This window comes from Glandiceps talaboti, chromosome 10 (genome assembly GCF_964340395.1).
Source record: "Glandiceps talaboti chromosome 10, keGlaTala1.1, whole genome shotgun sequence".
In the NCBI taxonomy this organism is placed as follows: Eukaryota; Metazoa; Hemichordata; class Enteropneusta; family Spengelidae; genus Glandiceps; species Glandiceps talaboti.
In genome coordinates this window covers 4072501-4087523 of record NC_135558.1, presented here as the reverse complement: position 1 = coordinate 4087523, position 15023 = coordinate 4072501, and the positions used below count along the sequence as shown (strand labels likewise).

The following is a 15023-nucleotide window of genomic DNA, read 5'->3' as shown; positions in this document are numbered from 1 at the left end:
ACACAGTTTTAAAGGACCACAAAATGTCATGTACCATGTGATATATCATGGTTGATTTCACTGTTAATTGATTATGTGCTAAATATTGCAAACACCACAGTAGGTGAATACCCAGCCATTAAGTGTGTGGATGCATTGTAGCTATTGAACACCTTATTATTATGTATTCTGTGCCAAATGAAGTTAAAGCCTACATAAATTTAATTAATCATTTTCTAATGGTCTACAAATCTATAGATACATTAATATATAAGGACATACTAGCTGTCATATCTACTTTGTAATCAATATTTACTTTTATTTAAGATCTGCCATGTGACAGGTTGAATTACCTCCCTAAAATATTGCTTTGATACATTAACTTCCCAAACAGTGACAAAACCCTAGTTCAACTCCTGACACCTTTTAAGTCTTTCAAACATAAAACTAGTCAGAAAAAAAAAAATCATACCCACAATACATTATCAAATGTTCAAGAAAATTTCGAAGATTTTATAGTGAGTGAATAAGTATTTATATCACTCAAAATTTACTACTTAATTCGTAGTTCTATATGATAATGTGTGGGGAAAAAGCCTGGACTATTACATAATTCATGATAAAGCCAGCAATTACCCATGTTTGAGTATTACAGTATAGAAAACTTCAAATTGTCAGAGAGAACTTACCTTCACAGGGTATGGCCCGCTAGGCAAAATGTGATAACCTAATAAAATGAAAACAAATAATGTTATATATAACTATACATGCACATGCCAAACAAACTAAAGATTCTTTATGAAGCATTTTGGAAGACATAGCATTACCTTTCCACTCTGAAATCTATTTAAATGGTGAAGTATAATATTTGCTGTACATGCTACATATACAGCTACTTTGCTTTTAGCAACTAAGGTAATAAAATTACTACTTTGAAATATGGTGTGTGATCAGTACCTAGTATTACTACCATTTTTAAGGTATAGCTTACACACATCAGGACCCTATGGGGAAAGTCGCTAAGTACTAAAGTGTCTCCTGAAGGATTACTCAGCAACACCTTCAAGGCGCACAAGATATGAATATAGTCACACACGGACATCAGTCTACCCTGTAATAGAGTGGACTGCTGCTATTCAAGTTCTCCTTGTTAACTGTTACAATTATGTTGATTCAATCATAAAGTTGAGCCAGAAATTATGTCAAAGTCAAAGTCAAAGTTAAAGAATGGTTGATTGAATTTGTATAACAGCTGTCTTATTGATGACTCGAGGTGATCGGGTAATTACATCGTCATATTGTGCATTACATAAATACACATAAACAGGCTGTTGCCTGTCAACATGTCAACTATAGCTAACTTTTCAGGTTGCAGTTTTTGAAACCTTTTGTCAAGTACGTAACTATTAAACTCATGCATTTAAATCATGATGTTTGAAATTGAGAGGTTATACAGTACAAGCCACAAAAATGAAACAGTAATGTACTGACACTGTGCAGTATGGTTGAAGTACTGTACACTATGCTACAGTACGGTATGGATACGGAACTGTACGTTTAAAATCCTATTGTCTAACATGGTTTCGATAAGGTCAGTTCAGTGCAAATATTGCATATAGTTTGAACTGGATGACTTCAAGGCATCCATTTCATTGGATGACTTCAAGGTATCCAAGCTTATAAAGTCAGATCAATACAACTACATATTGCACATAGTTTGAACTGGATGACTTCAAGGTATCCAAGTTGATAAAGTCAGGTCATTGCAACTTTTACTGTAACATGAAGTTTGAACTGGACTTCTTCAAGGCGCATCCATTGCATTGGATGACTTCAAGGTATCCAAGTTGATAAAGTCAGACCTATGCAACTTTTACTGTAACATGAAGTTTGAACTGGATGAGTCAAGGCATCCATTGCTCAGTCCACTAGATGTTTTGATAAAGTTAAATCTATACAACTATTACATGTAGTTTGAACTGGATTACTTCAAGCTAGCCATCCATTGCATTGGATGACATCAAGCTATCCAAGTTCATAAAGTCAGATCTATTCTATAATTGTATGTTGCTGTAGTTGGAGTTGGATGACTTCAAGGTATCAAAGCTAATAAAGTTAGATCCATGCAACTATTGCCTGTAGTTTGAGTTGGATGACTTCAAGGTTTCCACGCTGATAAAATCAGATCTATGCAGCTATTGCATGTATTTTGAACTTTATGACTTCAAGGCATCTATTGCATTGGATGACTTCAAGGTATCCATGTTGATAGAGTCAGATTTATGCAACTTTTGCATGTACATGTAGTTTTTAAAAGCTGGATGACTTCAAGGTATCCAAGTTGATAAGAGTACTGAGAGCGATGTTATTGCATGTAGTTTAAACTGGATGACTTCAAGGTATCCAGTTGATGAAGTCAGCCCTATGCTATTACATGTCATTTGAGTTGGGTGACAAACTTGTGATGTTATTATGGCAGATTTTCAAATAGCATGCAAGTTTGATCGGCAAAGTGAAACATATAAAGGACATTTTCGGGGGTAAAATAAGAAGATATTTTCAGCACACAAATTTTTGTGTGATATTTCTATGTAAATTTAAGTGAATACTTAGCCTATCCACAAGCGTTTGGTATTATCGTTTCTCTCCTACCAAAAGCTTATTGACAATTGTATAGGACCTCATTTTCAAAATTATACGCTTTTCAATCTTCCATTCACGGACTTGCATCATCAGGTTGACAATTCCATAACATTGATCATTTCTAGTATTCTTATGATGACATTTTCACATCATGTTACCATTCCCTGTGTATAGCAATGTTTCCTACATGCATTGTTTTTAACCATTTAAAAATCTTTATATTTTTATATACATGGATAATTTATTCAGAATACATACACTAGACTAAATTTTAGTTTGAATAGCAAACCCCAAAGTTCTGATTAAACAATTATTAATATCACATACCTTGTAAATGCCACTGCCGACATATTTCTTTTTCACCTTCATCAGTACACTCTTTGTCACAAAAGTTGCATCTGAGTCGCTTTTCCTTTGCACCCTGTTTATCCATGATTGAACACTAAAAATGAAGTAAATAACCAGAAATAATCAGGAAAGATTGAGACATTTTTAAAGACCAGTGGGAAAAGTTGGGACCTTTCCTTTAATACGATGCTGAGAATGATATATGTTGTCAGTTGTGTCGCAGTAATCCTACGTATGCTGATAAGTAATAATCATTTTACAAAGGATCGACAAATTGGCGAGTTGAGAGTATGAAATCACATGAAATTGGTCACTGTGTATGTATGAAATTATATACCTTTCTCCATGGCAAGTCTAACCCTTCTCCATAGTTGTATAGTATTTCTTCATTGACAGCGATGTCTCTTATAGCAAATAAACAGAGATGATTGGTTCCAGATTGATCAACAACTTTTTTCATCGTGCTGTTTGGCTTGACGTGGTCATCATTGACATATTTGGCAATTGTCTCTATTCTGGTGGCATCAATACTGAAAATGAAAGAGCCCAACAGAGATATGTACATTGTGTTAATGTTTCATCTAGGTCCAACACAGAATACATTTGATGAGCTATTTTACCTTTCAGGTTACCATTTCATTCGCAGATCACCTACAATGGAAGAATCAGGATATCATACAGTCCCTGCTGGTAATCATTTATTTACAGGTATCAGCTGGCAGAAGGGGGGTTGGGTTTAGATCATGTTTTGGAAGTACTTGAACTAAAAATGTAAACCATGGTGTACATATATACAGTCTTTGTGTAAAACTTCATCAAAATAACATCAAATTTGGGAAGTGGAATCTCTGAGAAAACAAAAATTTCAGAATATATATGGTACATGCAGAGGCATTCTGGAACTACTTAGTTATATGGCTGATAAGGGAATGTAAAGTTTAAAACATTATGACTGCCTAAAATATTACATCAAATCAACAAGTATATGCAAGACACTGTATATGGTATATTATGTACCTGCATACAAGGTTTGAAAGAAAAAGCAGTCACATATCCGTACCATTGCTGTATGAACAGTGCCATCACATTATGCAAGCAGATAACTTTATAGTAATTAATACTTGTCAGAATCTGTATTTGATCATATACTCTATCATTCTGATCATGGCTACTGATTGAAGTACACATATTCCCCAACTACCCTGTCTCATCATCTGTAACATCTAGCGCCTACATTCACCGATATCGAGATATGACAGGAAAATACAAAAATACCGCCAATGGCATTGTAGCACAACTTTACAGTTTATAAAAATGATAACCCATATTATCCATGCTAAGTATATTAAGTACTAATTTGCTGAATGCATATCTAGTTGCGTATCCAACCCTGTTGTTATCTTTGCAATATTTGCTATTCACACGGTCATGTTGCTGGATATATTTGCATACACTTTTTGTTGTTCGTTCACTCGTCTTTGAACCCCCAATGTCAGCTTTGTAGTATATGTGGTCATTTGCATGTTACTATGGGCGTGGTCGTGTTCCTAGGTATATTTACATTCTTTTAAATGTTTATTCGTTTATCTATTGATCCCTGTTGTTATATATGAATCACGATCATTTGGCTGTTGCTATGGGCATGGCCTTGTTGCTATGCATATTTACATATTTTTTTTAAATATTTATTCAATTACATGTACATGTATCTAAGAATCCCTGTTGTTAACTTTGTGAAATACACTGCCATTTGGCTGTTGCCATGGCAGGGATTACCCTGGCGCAAGAACTGCATGAGATAAAATCCCATATGAAGAAAACGTGTGAGAGAATTTGAAAACTGTGTGGGACGGAAGTCAAAATATGGCAGGTGGCTAATTTGCATATATATTTACATATCATTTGCATAACGATATGCATAAAATTTGTTGGTACTGGAAGTAGTTTATAGATGTCATTCCAGCTTCCTACATGTAAAGGCATGCTGTGATTAACTTAATAATTGTTTTATTTATCCAAACATATATTAAATGATTACAAAACCATTGTAACAAAAATAACCAAATAAATGAGATGAGTATTAATGGGGATCGAGAAATAGCAACAGTTAGTCTAGTCTAACCCCCGACATATTGTGACTTATAAAATAACTTGGACTATACATAACTTGGTAAAGAAATAAAAACGAGTTGAAACCAATAACAAAATCACAAGTTGAGTTATTGATTTTTAAAACGAGTTTTTTAATTATTTTTCTTAGAAAAGCTAAATGTCCAAAGATAAATTAGACTTTTGAAACACCAAATATTTGTATGTAGGCTAGCTACACATCGTGTAGTCCAAAAACTCATGATACACGAGACTTACTGAAAACTCGCTATAGTATATGACGTAATGGCTGTCATATTTAGTATCCATGCATTCGTCGTGTGATGTTGCGAGTCGACGATCAGACAACGAAAAACTACAAACTAAACGATATTTTCAGAGTAAAATTGAATATGAAACCGATAATCAGAGATAACATCATCACTTTTTCAAAAGGTATATTAGTCAGGTAAACTCTTTTTCACGGTGGTTTTGCCATTGATTTACTGGAAGTTTATACCATAGTGCGAATCACACCGGTAACTATTAGTATTACTATCATGCATTCCATTACTAGCATTAGCGGGTTTACGCATTTATTCATATTGAAAACAATACGGCAAATTTGATCAGATCAGTTTGAATAGTCGTTTGAACTACTGGTACTTAGAAATCACTTGTATTTAGTCACTATACAAAAGCTTTTATTTTAGAGGATTGTTTTTAGATCGCGTTTATCACTGAGGCACTGTTAGTGTCGACAGTGCAATTTTTTTTCCCAATTGAGTTTTCTGGACGCGACATGTCCATTTTGACGTTATCGCGCCCCAAAGTGATCCCTGCCATGGGCGTGGTCATGGTTGCTAGGGTATTTGCATATTTTTTTTGAATGTTTACTCACTTGCCTACCAGATGATATTGTTATTTCGCTGAAATATACTGCAATTTGGTTGATGCTAAGGGCGTGGTCATGGTTGCTAGGGCCAATTTTGTCATAAGTTTTGAAGAAACTTTGTACAAAAACACTTTCAGAAACATCTCACCAAGTTTCAGTATAAGGGACCGGTCAGTATTTACGGCAGGGGGGGGGGGGGGCTGGGGAGAAATTGGGGGGGGGGGGGGGCATGAAAAAAATGGGATCCTTGAAGGGGGGGCCCATGAAAATTCCGATGGTCTGAAGGGGGGGGGGGGGGCCCATGAAATATTTTGCTCATAATATGTACCAAATTAAACCTCAGTAGCGTCGTTTACCATGTAAATTTAAAAATTTCTTGCCTTTCTGTCGCTATCTGTCTGTATGTATATATATTTCTCTCTTGTCTCAGTCTCTGTCACTTCTGTCTCTCCCGGTCTCGGTCTCTGACTATATTTCGCTGTCTATCTGTCTGTCTGTCTGTCTGTCTGTCTGTTTGTCTCTCTCTCTCTCTCTCTCTCTCTGTCTGTCTCTGTCTCTGTATCTGTCTCTCTCTCTGTCTCTCTGTATCTCTCTCACTCTTTCTCGTTTAATTATGAGGCAGTCAATAGCCAAGAAAGCGTGTGTCTGCCAAATTATCTCTGAATTAAAAGTTATATGGGTTCATTTAGGGGGGCCATGAAATTTTTTGAGAGCGCGAAGGGGGGGGGGGGGGGGGGGGGGGGGGGGGGCTGCAAAATTTTTTTGGACCATAATAATTTTTATGTGCGTTTTTCGCCAACAAAATCGAATTTAAACATGGCGGAGGTAATTAACGGCTCCCATAGCATGGTCTACGATAGAAATTATGGCACTGTCCTTGGATATTTCGACAGAATTTGACTCGAAATACATCGTTGAATGCATTGCAAGTGTTTAGCTGTGGGAACACATTGTACTCGTGTGTAAGCATCAAATTCCCGCTTCAGTCTATTTGAGCTGCCGGCAGCAATTTACGTCTGAATTTTTGAATGTCGGCAAATTTACGCAATCTTGTGACAGGTACCGACGCCCATACTAATGTCTTGGTTGTAATTTTTGGCTATAAAATGGATTATTTTGGTTTTATTTCTTTTTGTTACGGCTCAATAATGACTTGTAGTAACACACTCACTGTGTACAGGTCCAGTGGAGGGAAACTTTTGCACGATCGGGGCGATTTTCCAATCGGATTTTTTACATGTGATTTTCAGCATAAAATTCAAAATTTCAACATGGCCGAAGCAAAACTGTCTCCCCTAACATCGTTTACAACTTAAATAAAGGTGCTGTTCATAGAAATTTTCAATAAATTTTGACTGTCGATACATTGTTTTATACAAGGACATGGCTGTGTGAACTCAAAACAGTTTATGTAGGGATCAGATTGCCGCGACGTTAGTTCAAAGTTCCGACTGTATATTTGCTCTTGAGGATGAGCATGTCGGCAAAAAGCGCCACTTTGGCATCCCGATTCGGACTCGCATACCTCCAACTTGTGGTCATTTTTTATTTATTTTGGGCTTATATTTAGTGGTAATTTTTTGTTGTTCTGTCAAATAATGAATTATATTTACTCAAACTAACTTTTCAAAAGGTATTGAGGTGACAACTTCAGATATTTTAGAACACTTTCATTGCCGGTGCGGCACAGACTATTGCGTCGTAATCGGATTAGTGAGCCGTTAATTAATTTCGTTCAAATTGTTATGACATAAAATAACATTTTTTATCAAATTTTCGCCCATTTTGACCATACAACCAGAATATATTAGTTTTGTAGGAACATGAATGTTGGTATTTTGTATTTTATTTGTGATATAAATGTATTGTTTATTTGTGATATGACAATAAATAAGCAACACACAGTTTTTTTAACGAAATTTTATCATTTTAACCCAAATTCTAGCTGTATATTTGATGTTTGGATGTGTGTAATTGGAAGTGTAATGTAGAAAATTTATTTGGCTTTAAAATGATACATAATTTTCAAAGATTAGGTAATTCTAAGTATTTTTATATCAATTTGATAACATAACACTCACTCAAACTTTTATTATGTGTATGCTAATGAGGGGCCTAGTGGATAGCATACAGTCCCATGGGGAGAATAGTGGTGAAAGAGTTAAGTTTGTTGATGTGATCATTTTCATTTGAACAATTTCTCAACTATACACCACAGGTAACATAACCACCAAATATCAAAGCAATCGGTCCCACAGTTTTTTGACTTTAAGTTGTTTACACACATACATACACACAGACAGACATACTTTGTAATGCCTATAGCACTACTGAACCAGTTCAGTTGTGCTAAAAAATGAGAGCACAGACAAATTAAGAGACTCTTAAAAACAATAAAAGAATATCCCTACTTACGCCACAGGTTTACCCTTGTCTTTAAAAAAGAAAATATAAGACCCATCTCCTGTTTCATCATATTCATTTTCCTTTTCACATGCCTCTTTTCCTGAAAGTCTTTCACCTTCGTACCACATTAAATAGTCCCCTTTTGTATACTCTTTTGCCGCAAACACACCTTTGCCTGTAGAGAAGAACCATATTATAGATCAGACTAGTAAATTGAAGGACCATTTTAATAATGACAGCATTACACATCATGATATGAACAAGTAATCATACATGTAACAACCCATTGGGGAAGTGTTCAGTCCCATTTAAATGGTATTACTTCTTGTATGGAATGGATGTAATATTACAAATTGACAATTGACATTATGATGCTAACTGAATGCTATCTGCCCATACATATCTGTCAAACATTGGCTCCAGAGATCATATGGCCTCATGACATCTGAACCAGTGTACCACTTAGGGAGTGTACATTAATTGTGTTGTTTAATTCGTGGTGGGGGGGGGGGGATTTCTAATCAAGCGATGTTTTTTTTATTTGCCCCCCCCCCCCCCCACTAAACCTTATATAAATTAGCTGGCACCCCTATGATTTCTTTTTTTCTTAGACCCCCTGCACCCCACAGATACATACACAGATGAAACACAGATACAACAACACATATGATAGAAAAGCCAACAGTTGCTGTAAACGTATTCCATATTAATTACTACAGAGTTCTACCTGTGCACAAAGTTGTTGACCGTGTACATTCATAAAATCACCAATTAACACAAAGTTAAATGGGCTGACAGAATAGAACAGAATACTTGTTTGGCTACAATTTTCATTATCTTTTTTTTCATGCCATTACTGACATATTTAATTAGCTGAACAAGTAAATATATATGTCACTTATGAATCGTGGGATTGAAAAATAAATGCAAAATTGCACTGTTGGGAAAACTTTCTCTGTGTCAACAAATCCATAACTTTAGGAGTAATTTGCAGTGATTGATCACATCGTTATGTGCTATATAAGACACATAAGATAAGGATTAAGACCCTTCCTGTATTATAGTATTCATATTATCTCTATGCAAAATAAACCCTTCTGGAATATTCCAAGAGAATGTACTAAACTGACGGGCTGAGGGGCAGGTACATGGGCAAAATTGAGTTGTGGTTGATCTTGCCTTTACTTCTGTACAATACACCAAATTGTGGATTTTGCATCTACCTGTCCTTCAGTGCACTGGGCATTGTTTGGTATGACCCCTTATTGTTTTAACTTTTATACAAGTCATTGTAGTTTTGATAAAATCATAAATTTATCAATAATTTGTTCCTTAAATTTTGGACTCCGGTTCCCTTTATTGTCAGTTAGGAAGTGAAATTTGTATGATTGAGTTTGACTTTAGAGCATCTTTCAGCACAGTGCCTAGCTCGCTAAGTCAGATGGTCTCTAGTCAGACTTTGATCATGATCATTGCAGTAGGTTTCTGCTGGATTTTTAGGAAAAATAATAAGCTTGTCAACTTATGTGTTCTATCCACTACCTATGGAAAAGATTTAAGTGAACAAGTCATCATAGATAACACAGTCCCCACTCTTGTGGTGGTGTTGGTTACCGTTTTGATTGTATCAGTTTTCATCTGGGATAGGTGCAATCACAAATTGACAAATGACATGCTACTGGTAATTCATGTCTACCAATTGGGTTCCAACATGAGTTTTTGTAACACGATAGCTGCTGTATCTGTGTAATAACTTTGTACATGTATTATGATCATAACAAAATGGCTGCCTGGTAACCATCTTAGACTGCATCACAAAAGAAAGCATTATTTGACAAGAATGTACTCCCGTTTTCTTGCTGCTAAGGCCGTGGTCATGGTTGCTAGGCATATTTGCATACACTTTTGGAATGATTGTTCACTTGTCTAAGAATCCCCATTATCTTTGTGAAATACAGCAATGTTTGGCTGTTGCTATGGGTGTGGCCATGGTTGATATGGTATTTGCATACATTTTTTGAATGTTTATTGAATTGCCCACCAGATGATGTTATTATTTGACCAAAATATACTGCCATTTGTTTGTTGCTAAGGGTGTCTCATGGTTGCTAGGGCCAATTTTGCCAAATTATTTGAAGAAAATCTGCAGAATAACACTTTCAGAAATATCTCGCCAAGTTTCAGACTAAGACTTACTGACCAAGTACTTTTGGAGATGTAAGTTTTTACCAAAAATGAACATTTTCACACCTAATTTGCATATCACTAATGGTATCGTTGTATGCTTACTATTTCTTCGTCCATACATCCCTAGATGCATGCCCATAAAATTTCAGTCCAATCTGTTCAGTGGTTTTGGAATTGTAGATTTTTTACCAAAAAGACACATTTTTAGCCATAATTTGCATATCACTGATGGGACCATCATACCATGAACAACTCTTAGTATTAACCCCCTGAAGAATGTTCCACCCAAATTTCAGTCATAATATGATGAGTAGTTTTGGAATTATACATTTTTGACCAAAAAGACACATTTTTAGCCCTATTTTGCATATTATTGGGGAAATCTCATCATGTCATAAATAAATCCCAATACCCTCACCCCTAAGAATGTTCCCACCAAATGTCATGCCAATCTACCCAGTAGTTTTGGAGTTAAGCTTTTTTTAAAACCAAAAATCACATTTTTTGACCCAAAATCTCCATCTCTGATATAATCATTTTCAAAAGAAAATCACATGCATATATGCTCCCCATAGTGTGTTGTCCTTGTGCCAAGTTTGAGAGAAATCGGTTCAGTTATGTCTGAGAAATGACTCCGGATGCACGGACACACCGAGCCCAATCTATAAATCCCCGTCCCGGACTATGTCCGACAGGAACTAATAATAACTGCACTGCTTTGTCATCGAGCCATAATGCTAACAAACCTTCTGAAGGCTATTGTGCACAAAGTCAAGAATGTGTACCATTTTGCTTATATATATTTTATTTTACATATCTGGCACTTGTTCATCCCGACATTCCATTTAGGGTTTTTTTGTGCCCCCCCCCCCCCCCCCCACACAAAAATCGAAAATCAGAACAATTTGGTCACTAACATTTCATGAAAAGATATTCAGTAGCTGTAAATCTTGTACCCATGCAGTGGCTTGGGGAGGGGGGGGGGGGGGTCATTTTTAACTAAAGGAAACAAGGAGAGGATCAGGTTTTAAAAGTGGAGAATTTTGGGAGGGGTCAGTGGTTGTGACAAACCAAGGGTGATTTGCTCTGCCCCTCCTTGCAATTACTGAAGGCTCCCACAGTTTCAATCTCTACATTATAACATGACACTGCATAATGATCCCTAACTTGACATGTATTGTCATGGGGGTGGGGTAGGGGTAGGAAGGGGGATCCGTATTACATATGATGACTTTAAACACCACTGCATGAAGATAATACAAAATAATAATAATTTATTTACCACTCCAAATCCCAATCATTCAAATAAAATATTAGTAAAAACACTTTAATACAGAGAAAAGTGCAGATGCATACAAGGGCAACTGATGGACAATGTATTCAATAGTATGTCAGAGACTGTTCCTTTCCATGGAAGTTCAATAATTTACTAAAATGAGAAAAGTCCTTTCATACTATTTAACATAGTGTACATCTTGTACATCATCTTAAATGTTGGTGGTCATCTGTAGCACATGTGTGGCGGTGGGTCCCTCAGATGTGCAACAGACGAAATGGGAAATGGTTTATAACACTGACAGAAACTTTGAATGCTGAAGGACACCTCATTGCAGACTGGAGAGGGAACAATTCAACTTGTTTGTAAACACTCGAACATTGCGAAAACTCACACATGCGCATTAGACGACCGCCAACCTTTAACATACATTTAATACAAATTTATGTAAACAGTATACTTCTGAATCTGGTTATACAGATATGTAAACTCTGAAGTAATGCTCACATGTAAGTACATATGGCAGAAACACACCTCCTATGCTCCCATATTTTTTGGTTCTTTCATTAATTTAAAAAGTTTACAGTTGTCTCACCTTTAAAACTGTTGATAAAGCGTATCTCAAACCGGCCTTCCTTAGGTATATCAATACCTTCTGTAACACATTTCTTTGCTACTTCTCTGGGAGAGATTGCAGGAGACCCTCTCCTCTGCCTTGTCTGTGAATTATTTTTAAAAGTACATGAATTACACTGTGAAATTAAGATATTTGAAAAACATAACAGAGTATCCCATTTTTGTCTGACTGGTGCTGCATTTAGTCACATACTTATATAATTTGTGCAGAATGAGATTGTACACACATCACATACATTTATTTAGGTATCTATCTGACCTTTTTTCCACACACTATGGGGACCAAAAGGGTGGAGACAAAGTTACAGTTGATTATCCCCCTTAAACCGTTAGACATGAACCAGAATGGAAATTCTTGTCATATAGCTGATATGAGTTGGGAAAACAGTTGATTGTGTATCGACCAGTCACTTATACACAACAATGTATCTAATACATAGGTTGTGTTTACAAGCTTGATACTTGAGCCTAATGTACACCAAGGTGTACTATAAAAATACCAATGATTTACAGGACAACAAAGAGAAAATAATCATATACTGTATTCCTTTTGTTACTACAGACAAATTATACACAGAATTAACTTTAATTCATGAATGTTTTTCGCAAATGTACGTGTAAGACTCTTCATTAGTAAATAACATTTCTTTCATTCCAGTCTAAAATAAAGTTGATATATGTCCAAATAATACAAATTAACAAGAACTTTGTTGGAAAAATTTTGGCAGGAAAGTTGTTGCAAATTGTAAATGTTTCACAATCACTAAGAGAAAACTACTTACCATTATAAATGACTTGACAGACATTTCTGCTCTGATACTAGTGACAGATCATGGAAAAGAGAGAGGAAATCATTAATATCAATAATCTCATCTATTAAAAGAACTCTGCAATCTAAGCTTCTATATTGACCAGCATATGTTCAATGATTGTCCAATCAAATTAAGTTTGCCTCATGAAGCTGATAGGCTTTCATTCTAAGATAGTGTTGATAGAACAGGATTTTCCATGACTGAACTGCAATGACCCCCAAGCTTTGACAACTTTTTGACTGGGAAATCAAAAGGCGGAAGCCTACTAAATGTAGAAACTTAGCAGATGACTGGCTTAAAGCAAAAATTCAAGTTTGTACTTCACTTTACCAACACTGATTTCAAAATATGCCAAAATTTTGAAAGGGTGGGACATGCTATTACCATACAGATAAATTTAAACAGATAACAGCTGACATATCAAATTGTAGTGTACATGCCATCTCAGTCTCTCAGATGTTTTTGACAGCATTCAATAAAAACAAGATTTGAGTTATGGTTGACCAAATCTAAACATTACAACACATTGTGGCTCTGTCTGCCAATCAGGTGTATAGGAATATAAATTGTAGATGTATAGGAATCTGCATGTCTATGGAAGTCTTTTTGCACCACTATGTAGTTTGTCAAGCAATTACATCAGTTCATGTATCAAGGCATGATGCAAGTAAAACCTGGTTGATGGTCAGCCAGCATGTTGAAACCAAAATTGATACAGTATGCCAATATATGGATGCAGTCATAGTGTGTCACACTCTGTGACAGATAGAGTAAATTGCAATAGCAGTTACTTGAGTTGTGTCATCCAATATCAAACAATGTACATCTTAGACACAAAATATGAAGTGTCCTGAGACATTTCTAACACAAACTTTAACGTCGCCAAAACTTATGCACAACCTTTGAAAACAATACTGTAAGTTGTGAAATTATTGTTTTATGTCATGTGACAATATCTGATTTGAAGATTAGCCATATATAGGGATGAAATTCAAATATATTTGAGTCCGGCGCGATATTATGAACCGAGCAACATTTTTGGTGTGCGAGGGTTTAACCTTGTAACTTGCCACATATACGATATTTTGGTCAAAATCTAGCAAAGGTCAGAAAATTTGAGACTGAACTGTATGAACAAACTGACTGCAGTTGTTACACGACGCGACGGTGAACTTGAGACTGTGATCGAAACGCGACCGCGAGAGAGTTCAGACGATCGACTAGACCCCCCCCCCCTTCACATCAGTCTCAGACGTTACGAGTACATTTTTGTAAATGAAAAGTCTGCTTCATGTAGGACGAAAAACATTGCCAAAGACAATAAAACTGAATGTTGAGATGTATAATGACAACGAGTCAGTGAATCGTGGTTTTAAAACCTTATCAAAACTTCTCCGCCATGATGTTTGTTTACACGTGACTGTAATTTATAATATTAGTTTATAAAGTTACTAACGCATTTCCACATCTCTCACTGCTCGACTCCACCACTTACATTTGTACATAAAGCATGGAAGTATAAAGTGACATGATTTCTGGTTGCATACGCCAATACCCTAAAGAAAATACTTGTCATCTTGCATTCGTACTTAATGATGAAACAACTGTGTGATGCCGAGTCCCTATCAGTGATTTCGGTGAAAACAATCTGAGATTTCGAACGTCTCAAACACTTCATTCTCCCAATTACATCCATACGCTCTTTCACATCATACCATACACAATCATACATAATATACAAAATTAATGACGC

General features: G+C 35.9%; 2 protein-coding genes across 4 annotated transcripts in view; both read right to left on the bottom strand.

The window, feature by feature from the left end:
- The window catches only part of LOC144440852 (TNF receptor-associated factor 2-like), a 42628-nt gene that overhangs the window by 21499 nt on the left and 6106 nt on the right, over positions 1 to 15023 (bottom strand). The window lies entirely within an intron of this gene.
- LOC144441209 (uncharacterized) overlaps positions 1 to 15023 on the bottom strand; it is a 19234-nt gene that overhangs the window by 3919 nt on the left and 292 nt on the right. Inside the window, exons 2-7 of the mRNA XM_078130769.1 lie at positions 13241 to 13277; positions 12418 to 12541; positions 8369 to 8534; positions 3308 to 3500; positions 2950 to 3064; positions 669 to 706 (exon numbers count right to left, since the gene is read on the bottom strand). Of these exons, the coding sequence (XP_077986895.1) occupies positions 669 to 706; positions 2950 to 3064; positions 3308 to 3500; positions 8369 to 8534; positions 12418 to 12541; positions 13241 to 13264 (660 nt within the window). The 5' untranslated portion in view covers positions 13265 to 13277. The remainder of the gene's footprint in view (positions 1 to 668; positions 707 to 2949; positions 3065 to 3307; positions 3501 to 8368; positions 8535 to 12417; positions 12542 to 13240; positions 13278 to 15023) is intronic.